The sequence below is a fragment of the Ornithorhynchus anatinus genome, chromosome 19 (assembly GCF_004115215.2).
Source record: "Ornithorhynchus anatinus isolate Pmale09 chromosome 19, mOrnAna1.pri.v4, whole genome shotgun sequence".
NCBI lineage: Eukaryota > Metazoa > Chordata > Mammalia > Monotremata > Ornithorhynchidae > Ornithorhynchus > Ornithorhynchus anatinus.
Window position 1 is genome coordinate 1,868,157 of NC_041746.1, and position 16,572 is coordinate 1,884,728.

At 50.8% G+C, this 16,572-nt stretch overlaps 1 protein-coding gene across 1 annotated transcript in view; it reads left to right on the forward strand.

The window, feature by feature from the left end:
- Window positions 1–16,572, forward strand: part of RYR2 (ryanodine receptor 2) — a 232,928-nt gene that overhangs the window by 67,958 nt on the left and 148,398 nt on the right. Inside the window, 8 exon segments of the mRNA XM_029047213.2 lie at window positions 2,043–2,199; window positions 9,078–9,242; window positions 9,894–10,015; window positions 10,735–10,918; window positions 11,666–11,801; window positions 12,092–12,187; window positions 14,782–14,900; window positions 16,252–16,385. Of these exon segments, the coding sequence (XP_028903046.1) occupies window positions 2,043–2,199; window positions 9,078–9,242; window positions 9,894–10,015; window positions 10,735–10,918; window positions 11,666–11,801; window positions 12,092–12,187; window positions 14,782–14,900; window positions 16,252–16,385 (1,113 nt within the window).

The window sequence follows — 16,572 nt, forward strand, 5'->3', positions numbered from 1 at the left end:
TGTGCAGAGCACTGTACTAAGCGCTTGGAAAGTACAATTCGGCAACAGAGACAATTCCTACCCAACAACGGGCATTAGGCTGCACTGTCTCAGACTGGGAGCTCGTTGTGGGCGGGAAGGTGTGGGGTTGTTGTTCGGTTGTACTCTCCCGAGCGCTTAGTACGGTGCTCTGCACACTGTAAGCGCTCAGTAAATGCAATTGAATGAACGAATGAAAGCCCTGGGGCCCCCTAATGAAAAGTCTGCCGGTTTTATTAATCGTAATAGTATTGTCTCTTAGCGCTTACTGTGTGCCAAGCACTGTCCTAAGTGCTGGGAAAGAGCGTGTGTAGGCAGTTTGGATTCTGTCACAGGGAGTTCACAGTTCAATCAGTAAGTGCTCAATAAATACGATTGAATGAATGAATGTACTCTGAGCACAGGGCACTGTACTGGGTGCCCTGCCATGGGGAGGACACTGAATTGGGTGCCCACCATGGGTAGGGAACGTACAGTCCCCCCGCGAAGGCAGAGAAGTGTACCGGGTGTTTGCTATCATGGCCGGCTTTGCAAACGTGTAACTAGAATCGGATTCGCTTTCCTCGGATGTTCGCACGACGTGACGGTGTAATTAAGAATTCCTCCCTAAACCCGGGACGACTGAAAGGCAGAACCCCACCTTCCACTCATAGCGGGAAGCCGGATTGGCAGCCGGCCCTTTCCCATCCCTCAGCAGGGTGCTACCGAAACCCAGTTCCTCACCCGGAGTGGCCAGATTCATTTTTCAAGCTCGGTGGCGCGTCGCCGGAGGCCCTTCAGCGTCCGGGAAAATCACTCCGTGTTGAGCTCAGAATTCTGGGCCATCCACTCGGCCCCCAAATTGGATCCCACCCGCGTGGGTTTGAGCGTTTTCCGGCCAACTCCGGCGACGGGGCGGGGGGTAATTGGGTCATCGGTGTCGCACAGCGGACGTTGGTTCTGACCGGCAGTCGGCCTCCCTTCCTCTGACACGAGCCATTCGATTGGACCACGCACCAAATCACGGAGGATACAAATCCATCAGTGGTATCTTTTGAGCGCTTTCTGTGTGCAGAGCGCTGGCCTCAGCGCTTGGGAGAGTACGATATGACGGTATAACAGATGCATTCCCCTCCCACAATGAGCTGACGGCGTAGAGGGGGAGAGCAATTAGAGAGCTGGCCTGGGTCTCTCCCGCGTCAGGTGATGGCGAGAAGCAGCGTGGTTCGGTGGCAAGAGCCCCGGCTTGGGAGTCAGAGGTCATGGGTTCTAATCCCCGCTCCGCTACTTGTCAGCTGAGTGACTTTGGGCAAGCCGCTCAACTTCTCTGTGCCTCAGTTCCCTCATGTGTAAAATGGGGATTGGGACTGGGCGCTCCATGTGGGACAACCTGATTACCTTGTACCACCCCAGCACGGTGCTTGGCACATAGTAGGCGCTTAACAAATGCCATCATCATTATTATTATTAGAATTCTGGTGGTCCTGTGACCACTTTTCTGCTGTGTGACCTCAGGCAAGTCGCTTAAGTGATCTGTGCCTCGGTTACCTCGCCTGTAAATTGGGGATTAAGGCTGTGATCCCCATGTGGGACGGGGCCCCAGCGCTCAGAACAGTGCCTGGTGCAGAGTAGACGCTTAGATACCATTAAAAAAAGAAAAAGGCAGCACAGCGTGGTGGAAAGAGCACAAGTCTGGGAGACAGAAACACCTGGGTTCTACTCCTGCCTCTGCCACTTGTCTGCTGTGCGATCTCGGCAAGTCACCTCGCGTCTCTGGGCCTCGGCGGCCTCATCCGTAAAATGGGGATTAAGACCGTGAGCCCCACGTGGGCCGGGGACGGTGTCCGACCCGATCGGCCGGTGTCGGCCCCAGCGCTTAGTCCAGCGTCCGGCGCGCCGGTAGGCGCTGAACAAATGCCATAGAAAGAGGAAGATCCGTCGAGGGCGTCTCCCAGAGATTTTGGGGTCAGAGTGAACCGTGGCCTCAGGTCCACAGGGGCAGCGGACGCTGGATCGATTGATAATTGATTGCCTTTTCCGAGCAGGTGGAGCGGAAGTCACATCCGGTGGGGGCAGCCGTTCAGACTCCGGCATATAACCACAGGGAAGTACCTGAGCCTCATGGAAGACAAAAGCCTCCTGCTCATGGACAAGGAGAAGGCCGACGTCAAGTCCACCGCCTTTTGCTTCCGCTCTTCCAAGGTAACGGTAATATCGGTGGTGTTCGTAGAGCGCCTACTACGTGCCGGGCACTGTACTAAACACTGGGGTGGGCACAAGCAACAGATGGGGCTGGACACGATCCCTGTCCCACATAGGGCTCGTGGTCTCGATCCCCACTGTGCAGAGGAGGGAACTGAGGCACAGAGAAGTCCCGCATGCCTGCTGCGTGACCTGGGCAAGTCACTTGACCTCTCTGTGCCTCAGCTGCCTCGTCTGTCAGATTGGAATTAAGACTGAGAGTCCAACCTGATTATTTACCCCAGCGCTTAGAACAGTGCCTGGCATATAGTGAGCACTTAACAAATACCATAAATAAGGTTGGACACGGTCCCTGTCCCACATGGGGATCCCGTGCTCAGGGGGAGAGAGGAGGATTTAATCCCCATTTTACAAAGAAGCAGCGTGACTTAATGGAAAGAGCCCGGGCTTGGGAGTCAGAGGTCGTGGGTTTGAATTCTGGCCCTGCCACTTGTCAGCTCTGTGACTGGGCAAATCACTTAATAATAATAATAATAATAATAATAATAATGATGTTGGTATTTGTTAAGCGCTTACTATGTACAGAGCACCGTTCTAAGCGCTGGGGTAGATACAGGGTCATCAGGTGGTCCCACGTGAGGCTCACGGTCTTCATCCCCATTTTACAGATGAGGGAACTGAGGCCCAGAGAAGTGAAGTGACTGGCCCACGGTCACACAGCTGACAAGTGGCGGAGCCGGGAGTCGAACCCATGACCTCTGACTCCGAAGCCCAGACTTTCCACTGCTTAACTTTTCTGTGCCTCAGTTACCTCGTCGGTAAAACGGCGATTAAGACTGTGAACTGGTCCACATGGGAAAACCTGATAAATCTCGTATCTACCCCGGCGCTCAGAAGAGGGCTTGGCACATAGTAAGTGCTTCACAAACGCCGTCATTATTATCAGATGAGGTAAATGAGGTACAGAGTGAAGATACTTGCTCAGCAAGCAGTTGACAGAGTCGGGATTAGAAACCAGATATCTAGACTCGAAGCTCATCTCTAGGCTGTAAGCTCATTAATAATAATAACGGCAATAATGATATGCAAGTGCTTACTATGTGGAAGCACTGTTCTAAGCGCTGGGGGAGATGCAGGGTAATCAGGTTGTCCCACGTGGGGCTCATTATGGGCAGGGAACGTGTTTACCAACTCTGTTGTACTGTGCTCTCCCAAGCGCTTAGCACAGTGCCCCGCACAGAGAAAGCGCTCCATAAATACCATTGATGAAGTTGGTGATGAGGGCCTCTGACTCCAAGGCCCGTGCTCTTTTCACTAGGCCGTGCTGCTTCTCGGTATTGTGGAGGGCCAGGTGTTTTTTCCCGGCACTTAGGGCAGTGCTTTGCACCCGGTAAGAGCTTAATAAATATCACTGGCAGTAGAGGCAGGGTGATAAAAGCAGAGGACTAGGATTTGGGGGAGACGTGAGGCCTAGCCCCAGCTCGGCCCCTGGCCTGGTCATCTTGACCTCAGTCTCTGGGCCTCAGTCTCCCCCTCTGTTAAATGGGGATAAGATACCTGTTCTCCCTAGTTCTTAGTTTGTAAATCTCGTGGCTAATAAGGGCTGCGTCTGATCCCATTTCATTATCCTTTACTTATCCCAGCTGAGCAGAGTGATTTGGTCAGTTATAAATGCTTAATAAGCACCTATCATTATCGTCGTCATTATTATTGTCTGAACCGAAGTACTCTGAGAAATCACATGCATATAACCTAACAGGAGAGAGAGAGTCAAAAATCTCACCGAAAAAGCAATAGCATCTGCTGACTAATGCCACCCTCGGGCACATATCTCTTAGAACGTGGCATTGGTCAATCAAATCTTGTTTGCTAAAATATCCAAGATTCGTTACTCACCGGACGAAGTAATAAAACTGGGAAATAAACCCCACGAGACCGCTGCCCGAAAATAAAACAATTTGCTTCAGTTATTTAGGGAAGTCTCAGGGTGGGAGGTGGGGGCTTGTGCTGGTGGTGATTTAGCTCAAATATTCCAGATAAAGTCTGGAATTAGCATAAATGGTTTCTTGAGATGAGAGAAGCAAGGTTTTCAAAGTGAGGTTATACAAGCGATGGAAGGAGCCTCTGGGATTCTGAGAGCGAAAAGGAGAGAGAAAAGAAGGAAGGGAGGGAGGGAGGGAGAGAAAGAAAACGCTGTAGCTTAGAGGGCAGCATCTGTAGGGAAGATGAGCTTAGTTTCACAGAATTCCTAATTGATTTGAACAGATGTGACAAAATCCAAATGTTATCTCGGCAAAGTAACCCACAAAGCAAGAGACAATAAAACTGTTCGGAGTGGGGAGCCCGCTTTGTGTGCCTAGCAATCAATAAACAATTAACAGTGGGGACCCTTTGCTCTGCAGAGCTAACGAGGTTTTTAATTAGAAGACCTGCACCCTGATAAAATGAGAATGTCTTCCTTTTCAAAGGATTTGTCGGCTGTTAGGTGATGCCCAAGTTAAAATGAAGAGTGCGCTAAATGCCTAATAATAATTATGATACTTAGACACTTGATTTGAGTCAAGCTCTGTTCTGACCGCCGGGGTGGATGCAGGATAATCAGGTTGGGATGGGGGACTCGCAGACTAAGTAGGAAGGAGTAGGATTTAATCTCCATTTCACAGAGGAGGAAACCGAGGGCCAGGGAAGTGAAGTGACTGGCCCAAGGTCACACACAGCAGGCCTGCGGCGGAGCCGGGATGAGAATCCGGGTCCTCCGACTCTCCGACTCTTTCCACTAGGCCAGGCTTTCTGCCCTCTTCCTCACCAGATTTGCTTAGTTAATAGATTGTGAGCCTGCAGTCCCCAGAAATACCTTTGCAATCAATGTCATAGAGGAACGATCCTTGTGACCTCGATCCTGATTCAAGCCTGTGCTGTTTCTTAGTGGAAAGAGCCCGGGCTCGGGAGTCAGAGGTCGTGGGTTCTAATTCCGGCTCTGTCATTTGTCTGCCGTGTGACCTTGGGCAAGTCGCTTTACTTCCCTGGGCCTCAGTTCCCTCATCTGTAAAATGGGGATTAAGACCGTGAGCCCCACATGGGACAGATTACCTTGTATCTATTCCAGCGCTCAGAACGGTGCCTGGCACATAGTAAGCGCTTAACAAATACCGTCATTATTATTATTATTAACATTATCATGAGGCGCCTTGGTGGCTTGTAACCTCCGCAGGAATATCCCCAGCCTGGGGCTGGGCCTTTTTTTCCACAGCTCTATCTGCAGGGCTCCCCGACAGAGAGGCGAAGTTTTCCCACTGAGGCCTGTTCTTCCAACAACAGGGCCGGCCATAATCCAGTCAGATGTAGGTCAGGCAGTACGCATCCCTGTCACGTACCCAGCTCTTTGAGGAGGGGGAGATTGATGGACCCCAGGATATGAGAAGCGGCAAGGCCTAATGAAGAGAGCACGGGCCTGGGAGTCAGAAGGACCTTCATTCATTGATTCAATTGTATTTATTAAGTGCTTACTGTGGGCAGAGCACTGTATTAAGCACCTGGGAAAGGACAACACAACAATAAACGGTGACATTCCCTGCCCACAACAAGCTCACGGTCTAGACCTGGGTTTTAGTCCCGGCTCCCCGCTTTGTGACCTTGGGCAAGTCACTTCTCTGGCCTTCAGTCATCTGGGAAATGGGGATTAAGACTGTGAGCCCTTTGTGGGACAGGGACTGCGCCCACCCTGATTTGCTTGCCCAGCGCTTAGTAGAGTGCATGGCACATAGTAAGCGCTTAACAAATACCACAACTATTATTATTATGAAGGGAGAAGGAATTGTAGGTCGGAGGAAGGACGTGGGCAAGGGGTCAGGGACAAGATAGATGAGGTTGAGGGGGTCAGAGGTTAAGGGGCAAGGAGCTACAATCCAGAGGGAGGACGTGAATGCCGAGTCAGTGATGAGAGATGAGTATTTACTAACCCCCAAAACCCAAGCTGCTCCCATGTGAAAAGATTAAAAAAACCTCTTAATGGTCACTGTAGTCATAATAGTGGTCTCTACTGAGCACCCACTGGCATCAGTGCACTATAAGAAACACTTGGGAAGCAAAAGACTAAGAAGGGACACATTCCCTTATCCCCAACAGCACACACTTTGTAGAATGAGAGACAGAGATGTTAAAAATAGAATACAGAGTTACAAGTAGAGGTAAATTACAAATTGAAGCAGCAGGACCTAGTTATTAGAATAGGGGCCTGGAAGTTCATTCATTCATTCAACAGTATTTATTGAGCGGTTACTATGTGCAGAGCACTGTACTGAGCACTTGGAATGTACAATTCAGCAATAGTTAGAGACAATCCCTGCCCAGTGATGGGCTCACAGTCTAATCGGGGGAGACAGACAGCAGAGCAAAACGGAACAAAGCCAAAACAAGACACCGTTATCACGATAAATAGAATCAAGGGGATGTACATCTCAATTAACAGAATAAATAGGGTAATAATATATACAGATGAGGACAGTGCTGAGGGGAGCGGAGGGGAGTTCTAATCCCGGCTCTGCCACTTGTCTGCTGGGTGACCTTGTGCCTCAGTTCCCTCATCTGTAAAATGGGGATTAAGACCGTGAATCCTGTGTGATGATAATAACTATGCTACTTGTTCAGTGGTTACTATGGGCGAAAACACCGTTGTAAGGACTGGAGTAGATAAAGGTCAGTCAGTGCAAGTCAATCAGGTTGGACACGGTCCCTGTCCTTCGTGCGGCTCAGGGTCTTAATCCCCATTTTCCAGATGAGGAACTGAGGCCTACGAGATGTTGGGACGGGGACCGTGTCCAACCTGATGAACTTGTATCTGCCCCAGCGCTTAGTAGGGTGCCTGGCACTTAGTAAGCGCTCAACGACTACCATAAAATACAGTAGCCGAAACAGAAAATCGAATGTACAGTGGACTGAACCTTTCGGAGGCGCTAGCACCAAATAGCCGCTCCGTGCCGAAGATGTCAGGGCTTGGAGAGAGAGATCTTTCACTCGAGCCAGGGCGCTGGTTCTCTTCAGCCTCAGCTTCCCGAGATCTGACAAGGGAGACAGGTGATAGCCCTCACCTCTAAATCCAAGGGAGGCCGAACGTTAGAGAATTTTTTAAAGCGTTACCTACGTCTGTCTTCGTGAGAGGAAAAATATTTTACATAACAAAGACTGTCAGATGTGTTTTTGTGCACCTCTCTCTTATATAATCTCTTCCCTTTACTCTTTCCCAGAACTTTCAACAGCCACCTCCACACATTCAAGTGGGCTGAAACGTGTCAGTTTTAATCAGGCGGTGGCTCTTGCCAACCTTTAAACGTTATGCTTCCGAGCGGTGATTTTTTTTTTAGGCTTCTAAACCCCGCGGAGGCACCATTTCCATCTGATTAGCTCTGGGGTCATGAACATGACCTTCTCCCTCGGCAGTGTCATCTAGAGTGATGGACAATGTCAAAACGAGGGCAGGTCGTAGTCGAGTAGCGTTTATAGACCCTGAACCACGGATGAGGCCGAAAAATCGCGAGAGCTAAAATTCCATTCAGAGAGGGTTCTGGATTTGGCCATTTTCATTGTGGGAACAATGCTTTTAGAAATGCTGCCTCAATAATCAGATTGGGTGATGACCCTCAGAAACAGCACAATAATAATAATGGTATTTAAGCGCTTGTTATGTGCCAAGCACTGTTCTAAAATAGATAAGCAGTCCCTGACCCACGCGGGGCTCACAGTCTCAATCCCCATTTTCCAGATGAAGGAACTGAGGCCCAGAGAAGTGAAGTGACTCACCCAAGGACACAGAGTCGACATGTGGCAGAGCGGGGATTAGAACCCACGCCCTCCGACTCCCGGGCCCGTGCTCTTTCCTCTGGGCCAGTTGGGTTCCTTTCCCGCTTTTCGGAAGCCTTCACGCCTCACTTCCTCCAGCTGCTCTCCTCTGTGCTGGGACACCATCTGTGAGGAGGCTTCAGTGTACGAGCCAACGCCGAGCTCATTCCAAAGCCTCCAAATCTTTCCCCAGGGATGGTTGAACAGCGCCATATACGCTGCTTGCAAGCCCCTCTAGCCCTCACGACTCGATTTTGGGGGGTCTGTAGCCGTTCATTGCTTCGGGTTTCATTTTTCCCTTCTCACTCCCCGCACCCCCCCCAACCCTGGCAGGTTTTTGCAAGAGATATCATCTGCAGGCTTTGTTAGGTGCTTCCTATGTGGCGGGCGTTATGGTAAGCGCTGGGGTCAATACAACATTGCCTCAGTTCCCTCATCTGTAAAATGGGGATTAACTGTGAGCCTCACGTGGGACAAGCTGATGACCCTGTATCTCCCCCAGCGCTTAGAACAGTGCTCTGCACATAGTAAGCACTTAACAAATACCGACATTATTATTATTATACAAGATAATCAGGTTGGACACAGTCCCTGTCCCACATGGGACCCCCAGTCTCACTACCCATTTAACACTTGAGGGAACTGAGGCCTGGAGAAGTGAAGTGATTCGCCCAAGGTCACAGAGCAGATAAAGGGCAGAGCCGGGGTAAGAACCGGCTTCTGCTTCTCCTGCCGCTCAGTCCGAGATAGACACACGTTCCCTTCCCGCAGAGTTTAAAATCCACTGGACGTAGAAGTGCTTTTGAGAGCACTGTGGTAAAAATGGACTTTATCTTTGTAGCTGTTGGGCGGATCGACGGTTGACAGACGAGATATTCAGTCCACCGTTTTCCACAAGCCTCCGCACGGCCTCAATCGGAGACCCCGAAGAAGGGGTTTCCGAGCCATCTTGCCCGAACGCCTCCCTGGTTGTCATCCTGTGGTGGAACCGTGTCCGTCGACTGGAGGAGAGGTCTAACGGCAAACTTTCTCTTTGCTCCCAGGAAAAGCTGGACCTGGGGATGAGGAAGGAAGTGGAGGGGATGGGGACGTCGGAAATCAAATACGGAGACTCGGTCTGCTTCATCCAGCACGCGGACACGGGCTTGTGGCTCACCTACCAGTCGGCCGACGCCAAGTCCGTGAGGATGGGATCCATTCAGCGCAAGGTGAGAGCGGTAGATGTTGAGGGGGACTGAGGTATTTGTCAAGCGCTTACTGTGTGCCGGTCAACCAGTATTTGTTTTACTGTATCTACTGTATTTGTTGAGTACTTACTATGGTAATAATTATGGTATTTAAGCGCTGAGGTGGAAATATGCAAATTGGGTGGGTCACAGTCCCTGTCCCCTGTGAGTCTCACAGTCTCAATCCCCGTTTTACAGATGAGGGAACTGAGGCACAGAGAAGTGAAGTGACTTGCCCAAGGTCGCACAGCAGACAAAGTGGCGGAGTCGGGATTAGAACCCACAACCCTCTGAGTCTCGGGCCATGCTCTGTCCACTGCACCGTGCTGCTTCCTGTGGTTTTATTATGGGCTAACCAGCCAGTCAAGCCATCAGTAGTATTTGTTGAGTGTTTACTGCGTGCAGGGCACTGTACTAAGCGCTTGGGAGAGAGAGTGCACTGAGTCAGGTCAAGATGATCCGGTTGGACACAGGCCCTGTCCCACGTGGACCTCATGTTTAATGAGGAGGGAGAGGAGAGGAAGAGAAAGGGAGGGATAGAAAGAGAAGAGAGGAAGAGAAAAAGAGGGAGGGGAAGAGAGAGAAGGGGGGGAGAGGGCCTTGTGCTGACCCTAGATGACCTTTTCCCTGCAGGCGATCATGCACCACGAAGGTCACATGGACGACGGGCTGAACCTGTCCCGCTCTCAGCACGAGGAGTCCAGGACCGCCAGAGTCATCCGCAGCACCGCCTTCCTGTTCAATAGATTCCTCAGGTGTGTTTCCAATTAGTAATGCCAGCATCAATCAGGTGCCTACTCTGTACTGAACGCCAGAGAGGGGGTAGGCGATCACTGGAGCAGACACAGTCCCTGTCCCTCACGGGGCCCACAGCCTAAGAGTGGGGGAGGGCAAGGGGTCTCCTCTCCATTTTATAGGTGAGGGAACTGAGGCCCAGTGATATTAAGGGGCTTGCCCCAGCTCATCCAGACTGCAAGAGGCCGAGTAGGCCCGGGCTTTTTCCAACGGGCCTCGCTATCTCGCCAGTTCAGCCATTGTGCTTTCTGGGCCAGTTTGCTTACTCAGAATGCACCGATTTATAAACCGGCCACGCGGACAGGGCTCAAGAAACCGCAGAGAGGTAATTAAAGAAGGCCTCGCTGCCCCCAGCCTCCCCCAACTCTGGAAAGAGCATAGGTCCAGGAGTTAGCAGCCTGCGGTTCAAATCCCGGCTCTCCTGCGATACAATACGAATACAAACTACAATACAATACAGAATGGACCTCACTTCACTCATCTCTGAAATGGGTATCTTAAGATCCACCCGGCCCCGCCTCCCAGAGGTGTTTTGAGGGAGAAAACTAGATGCCCGATGCCAGAGAGCCTGGGAAGAAGCCGGGGCCAGGCGCTATCATCATCACTTAAAACCCCGGGCAGCGGAACGCGACGGGCGCGTTCCCCCAAAACTCAGAGGCTGATTTGGGGGTTCCCCCAGGGGTCTGGAGGCGCTGAGCAAGAAATCCAAGTCTTCCCCCGTCGACCTGCCCATCGAGTCGGTCAGCCTGAGCCTGCAGGACCTGATCGGCTACTTCCACCCTCCCGACGAGCACCTGGAGCACGAGGACAAACAGAACCGGCTCCGAGCGCTCAAGAACCGACAGAACCTCTTTCAGGAAGAGGTAGTTTTCCCTCTCCCCGCCCCTCTCCGCCGATCCTCAGATGCCGCGCCCCTCCCTGAGACCCGGGGTGTTACACGTCCACTATCCTTTGCCTGCTGACTTTACTGTACTCTCCTGACCGCTTAGTACGGTGTTCTGTCCGCAGGCAGTGCTCGATAAATAGCAGTGACTGACTGACACTCCCAAGCGCTTAGTACAGTGCTCTGTAGAAGGAGGCAGTCAGTAAGTAAGGCTGATGATTTTATTCAGATCCAGGGCTTTGTCTCTCAGCCCATGGGACCCTAACATTTGCACGTGGGGTGAAAGGACTGGAAATATTTCCTTGTTTTCTTGAAAAGGGACTACATCAAAGCCTGGGGTTTCACACCTTCCTAGTACAAAAAAAAGTTTTTAACAAAGCTAGCCCCGATTAAAGGCTTATCATTTATCACACACTGGGGAAGATAAACAGTAATCCGACCGGCTACCCGCCCCACCTGGGGCTCACGGTCAGAGAGGCCCAGAGTGGTCGAGCGACTTGCCGGAGGACACGCAGCAGGCTGGGATCAGACCCCAGGTCCCTCTGCTCCCCACTTCGCCCCTCCACCTCAACTTCAGAAATGTGGAGCAAATTTCACGCCTCACGCGAGGTGTTCTTGCTGGAAACTCCTCGCCTGGCGATGGTCCCCGCAGAACTCGGTGGACGGGCAGCGGGGGCCGGGCCGGGGAGGGTCTGAGCGCGGTCCGGTCCGGGCCTTCCTCCGTCAGGGCGTGATCAGCCTGGTCCTGGAATGCATCGACCGACTCCACGTGTACAGCAGCGCCGCCCACTTCGCCGATGCCGCCGGCCCGGAGGCCGGAGACGCGTGGAAGTCCACTCTCAACTCTCTCTACGAGTTGCTCGGTAAGGAGGGGAGGAGGGACAGGAGGGAAACGACGGACCCGGGGAAGCAACCAACTCCCACGGAGCTCGGGGGTTCGGTGACCTCGTAAAGTTGACTCCCTTAAGTCAGTCAGTGTCGTATTCACGCGACGCTTACTGTACCGAGCGCTTCGGGACACGCGTTTCCGTCCCTATAAATGAGACTCCGGAGTTCTCGTTGCTTTTCCAGCTGGCCAAGACGAGTGGCTAGCCTTTCGTACGCCCCGACGTTCGAGTGGGAAACTAATTCAAACCGGCGTCTCTTTCCGCAGCGGCTCTGATCAGAGGAAATCGCAAAAATTGCGCTCAGTTCTCTGGCTCCCTCGACTGGCTCATCAGCAGACTGGAACGACTGGAAGCGTCCTCTGGTATGTTTCCCGTTATTTCTCTGAGTGCCTCTTCCCTTCCCTCCTCTGCTACACTCAGGGGTCTCCCACAGCGAGCCGATGCTCCGTGGAGTCAAGACTGAAAGCTTCTTGTGGTCTACCAACCCTCCAAGCCTTTAGTACAGTTCTGTACACACTAGGCGCTCGATAAACGGGAGTCGGAGGACACGGCTTCTGATCCCGGCTCCACCATCTGTCTGCTGTGTGACCTCGTGCAAGCCACTTCACTCCTCTGTGCCTCAGTTCCCTCATCTGTAAAATGGGGTTTAAGACTGTGAGCCCCACGTTGGACAGCTTGATCACCTTGTGGATTAGTGGAAAGAGCAAAGGCTTGGGAGTCAGAGGTCGTGGGTTCTAATGCCGACTCCGCCACTTATCAGCTGTGTGACTTTGGGCACGTCACTTAACTTCTCTGGGCCTCAGTCATCTGCAAAATGGGGATTAAGACCGTGAGCCCCACGTGGGGCAACCTGATGACCTTGTATCTACCCCAGGGCTTAGAACAGTGTTTGGCACAGAGTAGGTGTTTAACAAATACCATTATTATTATTGATTGAATGCATTTAGATGGAATGATAGTATTTGCTTTTCGTCAGCCAAGCTTTTGGAATTCCCAGTTTGAATTTACTTAGAGTGTGAACCCAAGGTGAGACAGGAACTGAATCCAACCTGATTATCTACTGTCTATCCCGAGCGATTAATACAGTGCCTAACGTAGTAAGTGCTTAACAACGACTTCTATCATTATTATTATTATTATATTCACCCAACGCCTCTACCCAGAGCAGTTCCACCGGGCATCTGTTCATGGAGAATCACTCAGAGGTATTATTTGAGCGCTTGATTGATTGAAAATGGCCAGAGTGTGAAACTACTCTTACAGAGTCTACGGTTGGTGATTCAAGGATCCGTTAATGCGAGGGCAATTATTTTCCCCTGGGCCTGTATTGAACCGGATCATCTTCTGCTTTTCCATTTTTGAAGAGTACTTTTAATTATTTTCTTTTCCCACTCGCTGTGAGGAAGTGTGAAGAGGTTGTCATCCAAAGAGCTGAGGAGATTTTAATCATGTCTTGGCACAGCGACTGAGAAATTGGAACCGCCGAGAAAAGATTGGGGTCTAGACACACAAGATAGATTTTTTTTAACTTTATTTTATTTTGTTGCTAAGAATGGCTTTTCAGATCCTCATTGATCTGAACACAGATTAATATTCTGACTGATTTCATCAAACACTGTGACACATAACTCCTATCCTCCTTCTCCCCTTCATCCTCCTCTGCATAGAAGGTAAAATAAGCACACATAGAAGACCTGCATATTCTTCTGCATATTCACTTGACATTATTTAGATTTTGCAGAAGTAACTAACTGAATGTGGAAAACAAGTTTAAATTTAGGGAACACCTTTGCAGAGAGGGGGGCAAAAATACATTGTTTGGGATTTAATCACTTGCAAATGGCATGGAGGAATGGAAACATAACGTGGCTTTCCTTTGAAATCTTTTGAAATCAAAGCCTCTCCTCGTTGGCAGAATGCCGGTTCATACTTGGGGCCATAGCGCTTTGAGTAGCTGCAGCATCTCAATGTGTGACAGATTAAGCTTCTCCTGCCAAGGAAGTTTGAAATGTTGTGAGTTAGATTTGCTGGCCGATCAGCCCAAGGGGGCAGTGATTCAGTGCTGGTAGTCTAAGAGAGGATGGTCAAAACGTCTACTGCGTCCTCGGGTTGACTCGGGCTAAGGGAACCTCAAGAAAAATGTTCGATCAGGCTGTAGCCCTTAAAACCAAAATGGCAGCTGCCAAAGTTAGCTGCCCTTTTCAAAATCACCCCATCTAGAATTCTCAGTCGTTTATTTCTTTCTGCCAGCAGTTTCTTAATTCAAATTCTTACTGCTTAGAGACATCACCAAAGGCAGCCAGGGTCAAAGCTGACTCACTGCTATCTTCTTCTTTTTTTTAATGGTAATTGTTAGGCGCTTACTCCGTGGCATGCACTCTACTGTGCCCGGGAGGTAAATACAAGAAGGTCAGGTTGGACCCAGTCCATGTCCCGCATGGGGCTCACGGTCTTAATCCCCATTTTACAGACGAGGTAACTGAGGCACAGAGGCGTGAAGTGTCTTGCCCGAGATCACACAGCAGGGAACGCGCCTACCAACTCTGTGTATTGGACTCTCCCGAGCCTTTAGTACAGTTCCCCGTGAATGAGGAAAATGAGACAGACCTGCCCCAAGCCACACAGCAGCCAAATAATGTTGGTATTTGTTAAGCGCTTACTATGTGCAGAGCACTGTTCTAAGCGCTGGGGTAGATACAGGGGAATCAGGTTGTCCCACGTGAGGCTCACGGTTAATCCCCATTTTACAGATGAGGTAACCGAGGCCCAGAGAAGTGAAGTGACTCGCCCACAGTCACACGGCTGACAAGTGGCAGAGCCGGGATTCGAACCCAAAAACCTCTGACTCCCAAGCCCGGGCTCTTTCCACTGAGTCACGCCGGCTAAATCGACGTTAGAAACCAGGCCGTGCTGGCTTCTCAGACACTGGAGAATCTTTCTCTCTCTCTGCTTTTAGGAATTCTCGAAGTTTTGCACTGTGTGTTGGTGGAAAGTCCGGAAGCTCTGAATATCATTAAAGAGGGGCACATTAAATCCATCATCTCCCTGTTAGACAAACACGGACGAAACCACAAGGTGAGTGAAGCGTTTGTTGCCAATAAATGGGCTTCCCCCGGTCGGCCTGGATCGGAGAGCAGTGTCCAAACATATTTTTTTTTCCTCTGCAGCAAATACACTACTTCTAATAATAATAATAATGATGGCAATAATGGTATTTGTTACAGCCTCCAACTCCCAGATCCCGGCCCTAAATCCACCACCCCCGGAGGGAGGCGGGATTTGTCCCGAGGAAGGGGCGCAGGCCTGAGAATTAGGGATTAATACCGACTCCGCCACGTGCCTGCTGTGTGACCAGGGACGAGGCACTTAACCTCCCTGGGCCTCAGTTTCCCCATCTGTCGAGTGGGGATAAGATTCCTGCTCTCCCTCTAAGAATTTGAGCCCCACGTGGAATAGAGACCTGATCTGATCTGATGACCCTGTATCCGCCACAGTGCTTAGGTCAGTGTTCGATACATCGTGCCTGCTTACTAAATACCACGATTAATAATGAGAAACAGCATGTCCTAGCCAAAAGAACACGGGCCTGGGAGTCGGAGGTTCTGGGTTCTAGTACCCGACTCTGTCACGTTGCAGGTGTGTCTGTATCTACGTGACCTTGGGAAAATCTCTTCACTCCTTTATGCCTCAGTTCCTTTGTCTGCAGAGTGGGGATTCAATCAATACCGGTGTTCCCTCCTGCTTAGACTGTGAGCCCCGTGAGAGTCTTTAATTATCTTGTATTTACCCCTGCATCTAATGCAGAGCTTGGCCCATAGCAAGCACTTAACAGATGTAACAGTTATGGTTCTTATTCTTATCACTATTACATTCCTGAATCCCTTATTTGTTTCTGAAGGTAATATGGGGTTATCATCACCAGCTTCAAAAGACCCCAGAATAAATATCAGGGGTGGGGCGAGGGAAGCAGAGTGGTCTGTTCACTAGAGCGCGGACAGGTTCTAATCCCAGCTCTGTCACTTGTCTTCTGTGTGACCTTGGGCAAGCCACTTCACTTCTCTGCCCCAGTTTCCTCTTCTGTAAAATGGGGATGAAGACCGTGAACCCCATGTGGGACAGGGACTCATTATTATTATTATTGTTATGTCATTATTATATCATCATAATCTGCAGCCTCCTCACCATCTTACTAAGGTGAGTGTCTAGTCGGACATGGTGAGTTTCTGGCTACGTGAAATCTATTGCAAAGAGAACGGGGCGGTGGGTGAGCAGAAAGCGTCTCACACTCCCCCTCTAGACTGCGAGCTCGTTGTGGACGGGGAAAGTGTCAATTTATTGTTCCGCGGTACTCTCCCAAGTGCTTCGTGCCGTGCCCTGCACACAGCGAAAGCTCAAAAAATACGATCGAGCGAATGAATCTTGGCAGGTCTTGGACGTCCTCTGCTCCCTGTGTGTTTGCCACGGAGTGGCCGTCCGCTCCAACCAGCACCTCATCTGCGACAACCTCCTGCCGGGAAGAGACCTCCTCCTGCAGACCCGCCTCGTCAACCACGTCAGCAGGTGACCGCGGGCGGACCCAGCTCCCCAGGGGAAAGGGCTCAGCCAAACCGTGCCACTCAGTTACCACCTTTCCCTCTCCTCTAGACTGTCAGATCCAGGTGGGACCTGCCCACGTCTCCCTGATCCTAAAAAAGCAACCCAAAACCCTCCCTTTACCCCGTGGCTCCCTCCTGTTATCGCCCCGTCT